Source organism: Stegostoma tigrinum, chromosome 2, assembly GCF_030684315.1.
Source record: "Stegostoma tigrinum isolate sSteTig4 chromosome 2, sSteTig4.hap1, whole genome shotgun sequence".
Taxonomy (NCBI): Eukaryota; Metazoa; Chordata; class Chondrichthyes; order Orectolobiformes; family Stegostomatidae; genus Stegostoma; species Stegostoma tigrinum.
The window spans coordinates 35,413,671-35,427,101 of record NC_081355.1 but is presented as its reverse complement, the minus strand read 5'-3'; the positions used below and the strand labels follow the sequence as shown (position 1 = coordinate 35,427,101).

Genomic DNA, 13,431 nt, shown 5'->3' with positions numbered 1-13,431 from the left:
TCTGTTTGATGTTCTGAGTTAGATTACTGTAGTTCCATGCTGTCTTATGTTGGACATAACAGCTGCAGTCTTTACAATGTGTGTGTTGATTTCAGCATCAAGTAGCTAATTACTAACTGTGCAGTTCAGATACATGGAGCTACCAATACCTTACAAAGCCATGTTGTCACTGCTGATGAAAGATAATATGTTCTCATCCGAAATCATGATGGTCAAACCACAAACTCTTCTACAGGCATGAGCCTGTCCACTTGCAGCTGCAGGTACTCTGTGGTTTGGAATGTTAGTGTAATATCATCAACAAGCAGCAATTCTGATGAAAATTTTATGCAACCTTATCTTTGATCTCTGAGCAATGCAAAACCGCTTCCTGTCAGTGGAGTGCAAGTTGATGCTCGCAATAGATTGTCTGAAGACATTTAATAGCAGCAAAGAAGAAATCATGGTTACGTTCTGGCACAAATATTTATAACTCTGTTTTGACCTCACTATGAATCTCAAATGTTCCAATGTTGTGTTGCCACAGCTGATCCTTTGTCATGTTTTCATGTGAAGACGAGGTCACATTGCACTACTCCAGTAGAACTACCAATTTTCTTTAAAATTTTAAATAAACCATCTCAATATACTTGATTGTCTTGTTGATCTCAACCAGGTATTCAATGTGTAGTGGTCTCTCTTATTCATGGCTTTTCCTTTGTAGTTGCTGATCTGAGAGATCATATTAATTATAGATTTTCCAGTTCAGAAAGGGATAAGGTGTGAATGTTAGGGGAAAATCTGAGGGCAATTAAATATGTTTTGTGGGTGTTAAGTTGTAGAAATGTCACCAAAACTTGTGTCAGAGTCTTGGGCTAGTTGTGGTGAAATATAGATAAATAGCATTAATAGGCACATGAAAATAACACCATGGTTATTGATAAGTAGGGACATATTCACACAGTTATAATGTAGAAAACAGATCAGGACATTTTGGCAGTGCAGCTTTAGTTATTCTGCGAAGTCTGTACATGTAAATAGCTTCTGAAATAAAACCTAAGTTAGATCTACAACTTCAATTTAAAGACTGTGACAGCCAGAGACCTGACTAAAGTTGAATGGATATGAAATATTTCAATCTATATGTATTTGCTTATGTGGTGGGCTTGGTGCGGAATAACAAACTCATTAAAAGAAGAAATCACTTCAGTCAAAAGGATCTTACTGAGTATTTGGATGGTGGGACAGTATGGGAGGTAGTTATTATCTTTTTCTTGACATCTGAGCCTGAAGGCAGGGCTGTGATATTTGATTGTCAAACCACGGTAAAGATCTATAATTTCTACTTTATGTACGAAGAGGTACTGAATTACCTAACCTGGAACTGAGATCGAACCTCGTGTTCTTGGCAATAGCCTGATCATTACACTATCTGTCTAGCCAATGAGGCAAGCCATCATCCATGGGAAGAGATAAGGAGCATCAAAGGATGCAAGATGGGTAGATGTTACATACACACCTACTGATATTATTGATGTGGAAGAGTGAGTATAAGATCCAATGAAGCATGTTGTAATATAGTGTAGCTCTAATGGGAAATTTTAATTTGCACAGAGACTAAGAGAAGCAGACCACCTCAAGCAGAGAAGGCAATTTTTAGAATGTGTTCACGTGATGTTTTGGAACAGTATGCTTTAGAGCCAACGGGAACAAACTACTGGGCTTAATGAAGATAATTACTTAACCAAAATAAGTTAATAACTTGACAGTAAGTGAGCATAATAAAACGTGAGGCTGTATGAACACAGCAGGCCCAGCAGCATCTCAGGAGCACAAAAGCTGACGTTTCGGGCCTAGACCCTTCATTAGATCATGATATGATTGAATTCACCTTTACATTAGTGAAAAACAAGGAAGAGTCCCAAACCAAGGTACTAAATTTGTTTTTTTTCATAGAATCGCTACAGTGTAGAAACAGACCCTTCAGCTCAACAAGCCCACACTGACTTTCGGAGCACCCCACTCCCTACAACTCACCTAATCTACATATCCCTGAAGACTGTGGGCAATTTAGTGTAGTCAGCCCACCAAGCCTGCACAACTTTGGACTGTGGGAGGAAATTACAACACCCAGAGGAAACCTAAGCAGATACGGGGAGAATGTGCAAACTCCACATAGGCAACTGCCTGAGGGTGGAATTGAACTTGAATCCCTGCTCCTGTGAGGTAGCAGTGCTAAACACCTGAGCCATCATGCCAGCTTAAAATAAATTACAAAGGGATGAGAAACAATTGACCACAGTAAACTGGTTTGAACTGTTAATTGATAACCCTACAGGCAAACCATGGGAAGTATTTCAAAAGGTTTTTGGATCAAGCATAATTGCAAAGTAATGACCGCTTTGCTGGAATTGTTTACTCAAACACCTCAAAACCACAGGTTGAACTCCCTCTCCAGGGGTTTGAGAGTAGAAATCGAGACTGATACCACAGTGCAATATGATGATTTGTTGCACTGTTGGACGTGTGATCTTTCAGCTGAGATGCTAAATCCAGGTAACCATCAGCTTGTTTGGTTATATGAAAGAGATCACACGCCACTCTTTTGAAAAAGATTAGAGGAGTTAGCAATGGCGTTTTGGTCAATGCTTGTCCCTTGCTGATTTTAAAACTAGATATGTTATGCTATTCTCACATTCATAAAATCGTTGTAGTATACAAATATTAGTCTGTGATGCTGGCACAAGCAGGAAGTGGAAATGCAACAAACTGAGAGCTACGAAAGCCCCACAAGGGAGGTGGAATTCTGACCTGTAGTCAAGGTTGCTGGGAAGCAATCAGGGCAGAGTGCTTCCAGCAGGCATCACAGTGATGGCGACTGGAAAGAGTGCCAAAATCTTAAATTGCTGGAAAAATTCAACAGGTCTGATAGTAGCTGTGCAGAGAAAGTAGAATTAACATTTCAGGCCCAGCTACCCTACTTTGGAACCAGTTCTGAGGTTTTTCCAACAATTCATGATTTTGTTTCTGATTTTGAGTATCCATAGTTCTTTGGTTTTTTTTGGGGTTTCTGGAAAGAGTGGCCTTCAGTCAGTTATTGTTGGAAAAATACAACTAAAACAGAAAGTTCTCTAGGCTCACTGACCCTTATTGGAAGGATTTGAAGGCAGGAAAGGATAGAAGGTTGTGACTGCAAGTATAGCAAGGCAAGGGAATCCGGAAGACAGGAGCATAGGAGTGTCACCCTCTGCAGTTTTTTAACATGCTTGATGTTCTCTCATCCTGTTTGTTAGAAGGTGAAGGCAGCTGTATAGATTGGATGAATTACCTTGGCACTGCATTGTAGGAAACTATTCAAGTCGGGGGCACCAAAGGAATGTAGTGGAAGTAGGGAACGACAGGGGTCTGTTATGCTGCAGTGGTGATGTCCTGCCTCTAAGCTAGGATGTATGGGTTCAGGTTCCACTTGCTCCAGAGGTGTATCGTAATAGGTTGATTTGAAATTATCCACTTTAAGTCCTGACTTTACATCTAAAGGAGGGAGAGGGCTGAATCATGATGAAAAAGAAAAATGAAAATCAATAAAGCAGACCCAGGGGTTCTACTGTGGTAGTGCCACTGAGCCAGGAAACTGGCTTCAAGTCGCGCCTTTGGAAGTGTATAATGATATCTCTGAACAGTGTGATTTTAAAAAAAAAACATAGAGCAGACCCAGACAGCTCTTGTGGCACAGTTGTGGTAACATCACTGAACAGCTAAATTAGAAAATAGCTATGCAGCAGACTCGGCCCCTTCCCATTCTTCCTGCCTGTCTGTCACATCCAGCCAACCTATCCTTCACATTTGATGGGAAATGTTGCACTTAATGGACATTACATTGTAAATATTTAATTGGCTGCATTGGTGATTTACTGGAGGTGGTTAGGTGTTATAAACAAAAAAAAATGGTGATGGGCAGATACTAGTTAGAGAGAGAGAGCACTTCCAGATATAGAAAAATAATCAGGCCTAAGGAGGGGCTTTGTGGTACAATGGTAGAGATCCTACCTCTGGACGAAGAGGTCCACGTTTAGTTCCATCTGCTCAGCTTTGTGAAATTTCTGAACCGATCGAGTAGAAAATCTTTTGTAAGAAACTAGTAATGAGTGCAGCTTATTCTGCTTGTTTTTTTTATGTGGTACAGTGATCATGTTTCTATCTCAGACAGGAGGTCTGAGTTCAAGTCTCATCTGCTTCTGAGGTGGATAATAACATTTCTGAACTGATTGATTAGAACACAACTCAATGTGGGAACTGTGGTCTCTCGTGGAGGTGAAAAGGTTTAAAATAAGAACTCCTCCCTATGTTTTATTTCTGGTGCAGTGGTATTGTCACTGTCTATAAGCCAAGAGCCTCATGTTCAGGTCCCACCTGTTCTGGAGATGTCCAATAACATCTCCATAACAAGTTGATTTTTAGAAAAGTCCCATAAAGCAGACCAAGCCCCTTCCAACTCTATTTTGATTTAGCTCCTTCCCACTCTCCCTCACCCTTTTTAATGGCTTGCATTTCCCTTTAATGCACTTTGCATGTATTCAGTTTGAAATTCAGATGATGTGCTCATAGTGATTCATAGAAGGACCAGAAAAAAAAACTAATGATTGATTGATGAGGGATTAAATAATTCAGTTGTTTCTGATCGCACTGACATAGGGTGTTTACAGAGCTGTTTCTCTCTGTATATCTCTCCTTCAATTCCTCCCACTATCTACAGACAAAGGGGGTGGCCATGGATACCTACATGGACCCAAGCTATGCTTGCCTCTTGGTAGGATACGTGGAACGATCCCTCTTCTGAAGCTACACTGGCCCTGTCCCCCACCTCTTGCATTTCTGAAGAAGGGTCTAGATCCAAAACATCAGCTTTCCTGCTTCTCTGATGCTGCTTGGTCCACTGTGTTCATCCAGCTCTACACCTTGTTAGCTCTGGATGTCTTGGGCTACAGCTTGCTTATGTATACCACATGTAGTGGCTCTATTTTGATGTTCAACAGTAAGTGTCATTCCTTTCCTGCCAGGCTTCCTGAATTGCTAAAATTCAGAAGGAGGGAAAAATTATGTGTTGTATAAAAAGAAATCAAAAATGTTGATGCATTGGTTTTGGTTTTCCAAAACTCATGAGATTTCGAGAATGTTCTTTTAGTTTCGGTCCAGAGGAATTACTGTGATTCACTTCCCAGATTCTAATTGTACAGACCCACAGACCAGCCTAAGTAGCTGAATGAAAGGAACCAAAATCCAGGAGATATATAACATATGATGCCCTTGACATGCTGTGCCAGGACCCCTTAACTAGAGGTTGTCTCCCTTGGCCTGACTGAGGACTCTGTCCTGAAAAAATTGAGGCATGGCCAATTGGTGAATTGTGTGCTGCATATTCACTGTGAATGTTGCTGCCATGTACTGCAGGTGTGAGATTGAAGTAGCGTGGTGCTGTACAGACACATGTTCATTGACATCCATTATATCCTGCCTGACAGAGTACAGAGACCCTTTAGGCTCTGGCTAAGGGGGCAAAGTGCAAAAGGGAAAGGCAAAGCAGAGAGGTTGTAACCATCCAAAGTCAGCAAATCCTATGAAAGGAGCCCTGAGCAGCTTGATTCTTACACTGTAGTGAATTGACAATATTTGCTTGTGTTTCCAATGGAGTGTCAGCTCTGCCACCCATATGTCCCAAGGCATGTTTCTTTTTGGCTCCTTAATTGTCTAGGGAAGGATGACTCCTGACTGGTGGGATTTGACCTGGTTCATGGCTGGGCTAAAATGGTTATATGCTAGAAATCCAATAAGGTTCCTGGCAATGGCGAATATACGTCTGCCTCTGGCAGGAGGAAAGATACGCTGAGAAGGGCACTGTAGAGGTGTGATGAATAGCTAATCAGGTGAGCTGTGGAAAATAGTAGGAGGACACTTATTGGGGCTGTTTGAGAAACATGCCATAATTGAAACGTTGTCTATTTCTGGTAAATATGGCCGATAATGTTTAGACCTTTGTAATATCCTGCATGTTTGTCAAGTAGCTTTGAAAAGAATTAAAAGCAGAAATGTTGGAAAACACTCACCAAATCATGTTTCTGTGGAGAGTGACTCTGAATTCAGTTTTCAAATTAATTTTCATTGGAGTGTGTGGTAAGCTTTAGTTTTAAAAGGTGAATGTATGACCGTTCTTATGAAGGAGAGAGCCTTGACAATGTATAAGTCAGTTCATCAGAAGTTGTAAAAATGAAAAATAATTTTTGTATTATTTTTGACAAATCACCAATGGATCACAAGGTTAAAATTTCTTGTTTAGTGATGGGAAATGGACAGTCCATCCTACACACAACACGAGATTAAATATGCTGATGGAATATTTTATGCATAACCATGTTGCTATTAGCTCTGTAGTCCAAACATAGTTACAAACCAACAGTAATCGATAGCTGGCTGCTTATAGCAATAATCATGTGGAACAGGCAAGTTTGGGATCTGCTACCAGATCAAACTGAGTTCAAAAACCCTGTATCCAATGAATGTTTTTAGCTTGGGTATATGTTTGTATATTAGTTGCATTTGTGTACACAGTCACAGTTTCCAAATCCATGTTCCAGTTTTTTCAAGAGGTTTTAAATTGTAAATCCAAGGCAGCCTTGCTGCTTGTCAGCTATCATAAGAAATGATGATAGATGACACAAGTCAGTGACCCTGTTGTGGCATGCCAGTAGCTAAATTTATCAAGAAGCCTATTTTCAAACTAGAGTTTTAAATTATATTAAGGCAAGAGATGTGACTATGTTTGGTATCGTGAGAAGAATAAGTAAAATATTTAAGGTTACTGTAGATATAGTCATATTTAATGGTATTTATTTACTTGTTTCATTAATTTTGTTTTAAATCTGCAGTAGTTAGAACCTGAGCTATAATCTGAGGAGTCAGTGAAGGATATGTTATTTCCAATTAGCCGAAATACAGGGAGAAGCATTATCTTGACATCTGGGGTTACTGGATTCACCTAGACACTGAGCAATTAAAAGCACATTACTGGGCATAGATAGTAAGGAGTATTATAAGTCGGAATCTTCTGTAAGTTTGGGGGAGAGATGAATATAGGAGCTCAAACGTGTTAGACTTATTTCCTGGAAATATTTTGAAGTGCTGACCAAAAGATTCAACTTGCGAGTAATGATAGAAAGTGACTAAAGCTTATTTGTTTTGTGAAGCGATTGACTCTATGGGTAATTTGAACTTTTGAAGCAAGACCAGTCAATAATGTGCAGTAGCCTCAGTGGGTTGTTTCTCCATACTTATTTCTTACTATTAGTTTTTTTTTCCTTTCACAAATTATGATGATTACTTTGAATGAGTTCCTTTTAATATGAACTGTCTCACTTGAATCTCCCTCAGATAAGATTTGTCTTTTTTTTAAACCGAGTTCAAATGAAAACAAAAAAGGAAATGCTGCAACTATTGCTTTCAGGCAGCATTGATAGAAAGACAAATATAGGATAAAAGAGGGGAGAGATTGAATAACACAAGAATCAGCTTCAGAGAGTCAAGCAGATAGCTGCTGGCAAAAATAAGAACCAGAGATATACCTAGAACAGTTTTGCTGTTGTTTGACAGCAAAATATAATGAAACCAGAAACGTGCAAAGTAAAAGAGCAAAATAGGAATCGGAGATAATGAACCCAAATTGTCTGGCCATCTGTATCTGTTCTTACAGATGTTAGGTGGTATTTTTATGAGCTTGGCTGAGCTTCAAGATTCATTAATGGATCAGCAAATCATAGGCCCGTTTATTTGTTGAATTTGAGCATTAGCTTTGAAGATTGACTTCCTAGAGGTTATTTTAAATTATTACTACTTTGATCTGCTTTTTCATTGTGTTTGTTTGGACAAGGGTCAAACGTGTGAAATAAAGTAAAGCTTCTCTCATTGCAACTATGAACAGCTCTGTCTGGTTGATATAAACATGGGAGGAAACATCAGTTTATTTCAAGGCTACTTTTTAAATTTTTTTTTGCATGATTATTTCAAGATTTTCCACTGTTTGGCTCAAGTTCTGTCTGTTATACCCATTTGTTAACTAGGCATGAATGAAATCCCAAACATGCAGTAAGGAAGGCATACGGAAGGGACATAGAAATGGATAGAGGGTGAAAGAATGCATAGTCGGGAAGGCCAAGCAGCCTTTTATGCAGTTGGATCAAAGTCCTAGCAAATTGAGGCAGGTCTTCTCATCACTAGCGCTTGCACTCTGTCTGCAGACACGTTGGAATTGATTACACCACACTTCTGCCTTCCTGAAATGCTTGTACTGTCCACCTGAAGCCTCAGTATTCTGCATATCAGTTAAAATTAAGTCATTACCCGTTTAATGTCTGATCTCTTGAATGATTGAAACCAATTGCAGTTTTGTTCAGTTTTTTATCTTCTTATTTTTACAGAATTTATACAGTTTTCTGGCCCAACCAAATGCTCTTGTTCACCTTGATTTGTCGAACACGGACTGTGCGTTAGATATGGTATGTACTCAAGTTTCATGTGATTGATCCTGCTGTTTTAACTTGAAAATTTTCTCACCCAGAGGGTTGTAGACATCCAGAACTCTTTTTGTGAAATGGAGCTAGAAACAGAAACCCTCATCACATTGAAGAAATACCTAGAATTTCTCTTGTGCCGTGACCAGCAAAGCAGTGGAAAGTGAGATGAGGCTGCATGCTTATTTGTTGGCTACTGCAGATATATCACACTGAATTGCCTTCTTCGATTCATGCTGTGAGTGTGACTGTTCTGTCCTTTCAGCTTACTGAGTCTATGAAATTGCTAATGATAAGCAAATAAGGAAAATTGGAATAAAAACCGAAAGAACTGTGGATGCTGTAAATCAGGAACAAGAACAGAGCTTGCTGGAAAAGCTCAGCAGGTCTGGCAACATCTGTGAAGAAAACAACAGTATTAACAGTTCTGGTCCGGTGACCCTTCCTCAGAAATCAGGAACATTGGAACATGGCTTTCAGAATTAGTTACTGTTTTGAAGTTCTGATTTTACCTGGATAAAATATGGGCCAAAAGTCCATGTAATTCCAACCAATTCTCTTTCTTTTTTTTTCCTTAAATCCTTCTCACCCTTGCATAGGAAAACGTGAACACTGGCCGGGATAGGGGTTGGTCTGGGGTTTGTGAAATTGCATGCCATGACCAGTGTACGCCATGCCTTTTGCCAATTCATCTCAACTGCGATTTGGCTAGTGATAGAGTACATATCAGGCTCCATGCCCACCTTTAATAATTCACATCCTCCTTTTGGTAATTGTTGACAATTTGTCAATGATGCATCATGCCTAAACGATGTGTCAAGGCCACCAGATAAATCATATGCATAACACATGACCCATCATTGCAACGCAGACTTGCACAACCTCATGTTCTGAATGCAGCTTCCCAACCCTCTTTTTCTCACCTTAGCACAGCTGTCCTGATATGTCTTGGGATCTAGCCTCTATTACCCTTCTCTACAGTGGGAAATAATTCTGCACTGGCAAATGGCCATGCTGGCAGTGCTGCTGCTAAGACTGGAAAGCTGGTAGCCATCTAATTAGCCAGCAGTTCTGGTAGGTGAGACATCCTCCCATTTGGGGTGGAATCTGTGACAGTTAACATCCTAATTACCATAAAATCTGGGGTTGGCTTCTTGGCTATCTGGCCTGGTGGACACAACACTGGCTCAACCATCCCTTGTAGAAGTAGAGCAATGCTATCCAGAATTTCAGCTGAAGTTTTGGAAAAATTTCTTCATTCTCGAAGGGCTTTTAGTTGATTGCATTCCTGTAGAGCTCTTTAGAATATCGTACCACATTAATGGTGATGTCATCACAAGTTGTTAATATATGAATATGAAACAGTGAAACAATTGACATGTAATTTTACAACAACATCTTGAACTTTACCACTGTTCAACCTTTCTTAATCTATGTATATTTTTGCTTTTCTTTTAGTCTCTGGTCTCTTTCTCTCTTGATGTGTCTCTCTCACTCGCTTTCTACAGTTAAGGACACCACCTTCTCTGATTACAGTCCCTTCCTACATTTCACATTTTTGATCTGTGTTCTCTTGTTCGATTTTAAGGCTCCATCTCGTATTTATTTCTGTAGCCACAGGTGGCATAGAGAGAGACACCATTGGTGATATCCAGATGGGAGAAAGTGCATTGATGTCTAAATTAGTAACTAGGCAAGACTGTGCCATTTAGGGACCTTGAATGACTAGGTGCAAGGAGGATCCAGCTTTATGGATTTGAAAATTACAGGATCTGTGATTTGACTGAAGTAGATTCATGTAGCATATGCTTCAGGGCTTTCACTAAAGTAACTAGATGTTTGGCTGGACACTAATCTGCCTGCCAATTTGATTGATTTTGACTTATCACATGTACCTAGGTACAGTGAAAGCCTTTGCGAGCACTACAGACAGATCATAATAAGCAATGACAAACAGGTCATAGGATGAAGAAAAACACTTGGACAGGACGTGTTGACAAGGTCAACCTTAACAGGATCAGCGTTATTTTGTTAGTGTCCATTCATCAGTCTAATAATGGCAGGGAAGAAGCTGTTATTGAACCTGCTGGTGTGTTCAAGCCTCTATCTTGAGGGAATAGGTTTTAGGAGCACATTACCAGGGTGGGATGGGATTTGTTGATAGCAGCCTTTCCACGAGATGTGTATTTGGAGACCATGGATGGGAGGTTGGCTTCTAATGGCCCGGGCTGTGCACACAACCTCCTGTAGTTTCTTAGTCCTCAGCAGAACAGTTGCTGTGCCAAGCCACCACGTGCCCAGACAGTATGCTTTCTGTGGTTCATCTGTAAAAGTTCGCAAAGGTCCTGAAGTACATGCCAGAAGAGGATGATGCTTTGCAATGCCTTCTTGACTGTCACATCTACATGGGAAGTCCAGGATAGCTTGTCGGGTATGGTCACTCCTACGAATTTGACCCTCTTAACACGCTCAACGTCTGCTCCATTGATGTAAATGGGGTTGTGTTCTCCACCTTTTCGGAGTCAATGATCAGTCCTTTGGTTTTGCCAACATTGAGAGAGATGTTATTATCATTGCACCACATCACCAAGCCCTCTATCTCCTTTGTGTTCTGACTCATCGTTGTTTGATACCCGTCCTACCATGGTGGTGTCATCAGCAAACTTGTAGTTGGTATTTGTTCAGAATTTGGCAGTGCAGTTGTGGGTGAACAGGGAGTATACTGGGGGCTGAGATTACATCCTTGGATGGCTCCAGTATCGTTATCGTGGAGGAAATGCAGTTGTCAATCTTTACTGAATGCGGTCTATGGAACAGAAGGCTGAGGATCCAGTTGCATAGCACGGAACCACAATCTAGATCAGAGTTTTGAGATCAGTCTTTGGTTACCTTGGAGTAAGCAGCCAAATGCCCTTTTAATGAAGGTATACAAACTTGATAACCTTGGGTAAACCTACCATCCATTAATAGCTGAACGTATTGTTCTGCAATTTGAGGACTAGGCGCTGGAGCCTTTAATAAAGCAGAACCAACTATACTTGCACTCCTAGTATTCTTACCTACCTGTGTTCCAGAGAAAGTCAATGTTTTCTTGTAATATGACATCAAATCTTAGTGAAATCCTGTTCAGCACAAGGTCTCACTGGGCATTTCTTTTGTTCTGCAGAAATGCCTGATTTCATGGTTTTTGGCATCTTTGCATTATTTCACCTGTTTAAAGGGAATTAAATCCATCGGAAATTATGCTCAAAAAGACTAGAGTGAGGGTTCACAGGCAGTGCCTGTACACCCATCAGAATTGCCTGTACATGTTGGAAAATCATAGGCTGTGTATTGGCAATTTCTGACCATTGTTCTCTGCTGGTGCTACTCTCTGCTGAAAGCCCAGAGGATGGAATTTATTCAGTTGTTAGGAGCTATTCACGGTAGTGTAACCTATAATATAAACACTTTAGGAAGGAATGGAACATGTACTCTTTTGCACTTCTGTCAACAGCAGATTGGTTTCTCAGTAGATATGAAAATCATGCAAGCTGAAGATTGAACCCAGGGGGACAGAACTTTTTATGTTGAATGTGCTATATATTACACCAAAAACAGAAGAATATTTGGAAATTATTAGGTCTGGCAACACCTGCAGAGAAGGAAAGAAAAAGCTAACATTTTCTGTTTAATAGCCTATAACCAGATCTGTTGAGTATTTCCAAAATTTTTATTTCAAATTCATGACCTTCTGCTTTTTAGTGTAAATGTACAAGTTGTATACTGTTAAAATAGATGTCTCCATTCATTCCAACTTCTTTTTTCCCCTTGCAACCATGTTGGATCTATAGCACTATTAGTCTGTTATTCTCAGCTTGAAGGTTGACACATTGAGCTCTCATCTTGAACTTGCAAGCCCTGTGTTAGACCCAAAAGCCCTCAGGGAGAGAACTCCAGGATTGCATTTAAGATAATAAAATGTGAGGCTGGATGAACACAGCAGGCCAAGCAGCATCTCAGGAGCACAAAAGCTGACGTTTCGGGCCTAGACCCTTCATCAGAGAGGGCCATCAGATGAAGGGTCTAGGCCCGAAACGTCAGCTTTTGTGCACCTGAGATGCTGCTTGGCCTGCTGTGTTCATCCAGTCTCACATTTTATTATCTTGGAATTCTCCAGCATCTGCAGTTCCCATTATCTCCAGGATTGCATTTGACAGCTTAAAGTCCTCAGTTGCCCCAAGGGTGGATGAAGACACCCCCCCCCCCCCCCCCCCCCAACCTCGTGTATAATTGTGAAGTTGACAAGGGCTGTAGATTTGATTTTAACAATAAGGCTCAAAGTTTTACTCTAAAATGAAGATAAGAGGATAAAACTAGGCTATTTACTTATGACACAATTATTAAGATTTCAAAACACCTAAATAAAATCCCATCTATCTCAAAGCAATCACATCTACAGGTTTGCCTTATCACTTTGGTCTTGAACATTTTTGGTAGCTTTTTTTTGAAAAAGTAACTAAGAAGATAATTTAAGGCAGCGTGGTGGTTGATGTTGTCTACACAGACTTTAGCAGGGCCTTTGACAAGGTTTGACATGGTAGACCAGTTAGATCAGTTTAATCGAGGGAGGGCTAGCCAATTGGATACAAAATTGGCATGATGGTAGGAGACAGAGGAGTTGGGGTGATAGAGTTGAGGTCCATGATCAGTGGTGTGCAACAGGATTGGTGCTGAGTCCATTATTCATCATTTAAATAAATGGTTTGGATGAGAATATAGGAGGTGTGATTAGTAAGTTTATGATTGACACCAAAATTGGTAGCATAGTGGACAGTGAAGAAGGTTAAACATGGAAAGAATGCAGATGCTGTAAATCAGGGACAAAAATAGAAATTTCCGGAAAAATTCAGGG

General features: G+C 40.2%; 1 protein-coding gene across 7 annotated transcripts in view; it reads left to right on the top strand.

Moving 5' to 3' along the window:
• Positions 1 to 13,431, top strand: part of LOC125463953 (F-actin-uncapping protein LRRC16A-like) — a 397,615-nt gene that overhangs the window by 208,310 nt on the left and 175,874 nt on the right. For all 7 annotated transcript variants that reach the window (XM_059653386.1, XM_059653380.1, XM_059653379.1 and 4 more), the window contains exon 14: positions 8,445 to 8,522. In XM_059653386.1, coding sequence (XP_059509369.1) covers positions 8,445 to 8,522 — 78 coding nt within the window. The remainder of the gene's footprint in view (positions 1 to 8,444; positions 8,523 to 13,431) is intronic.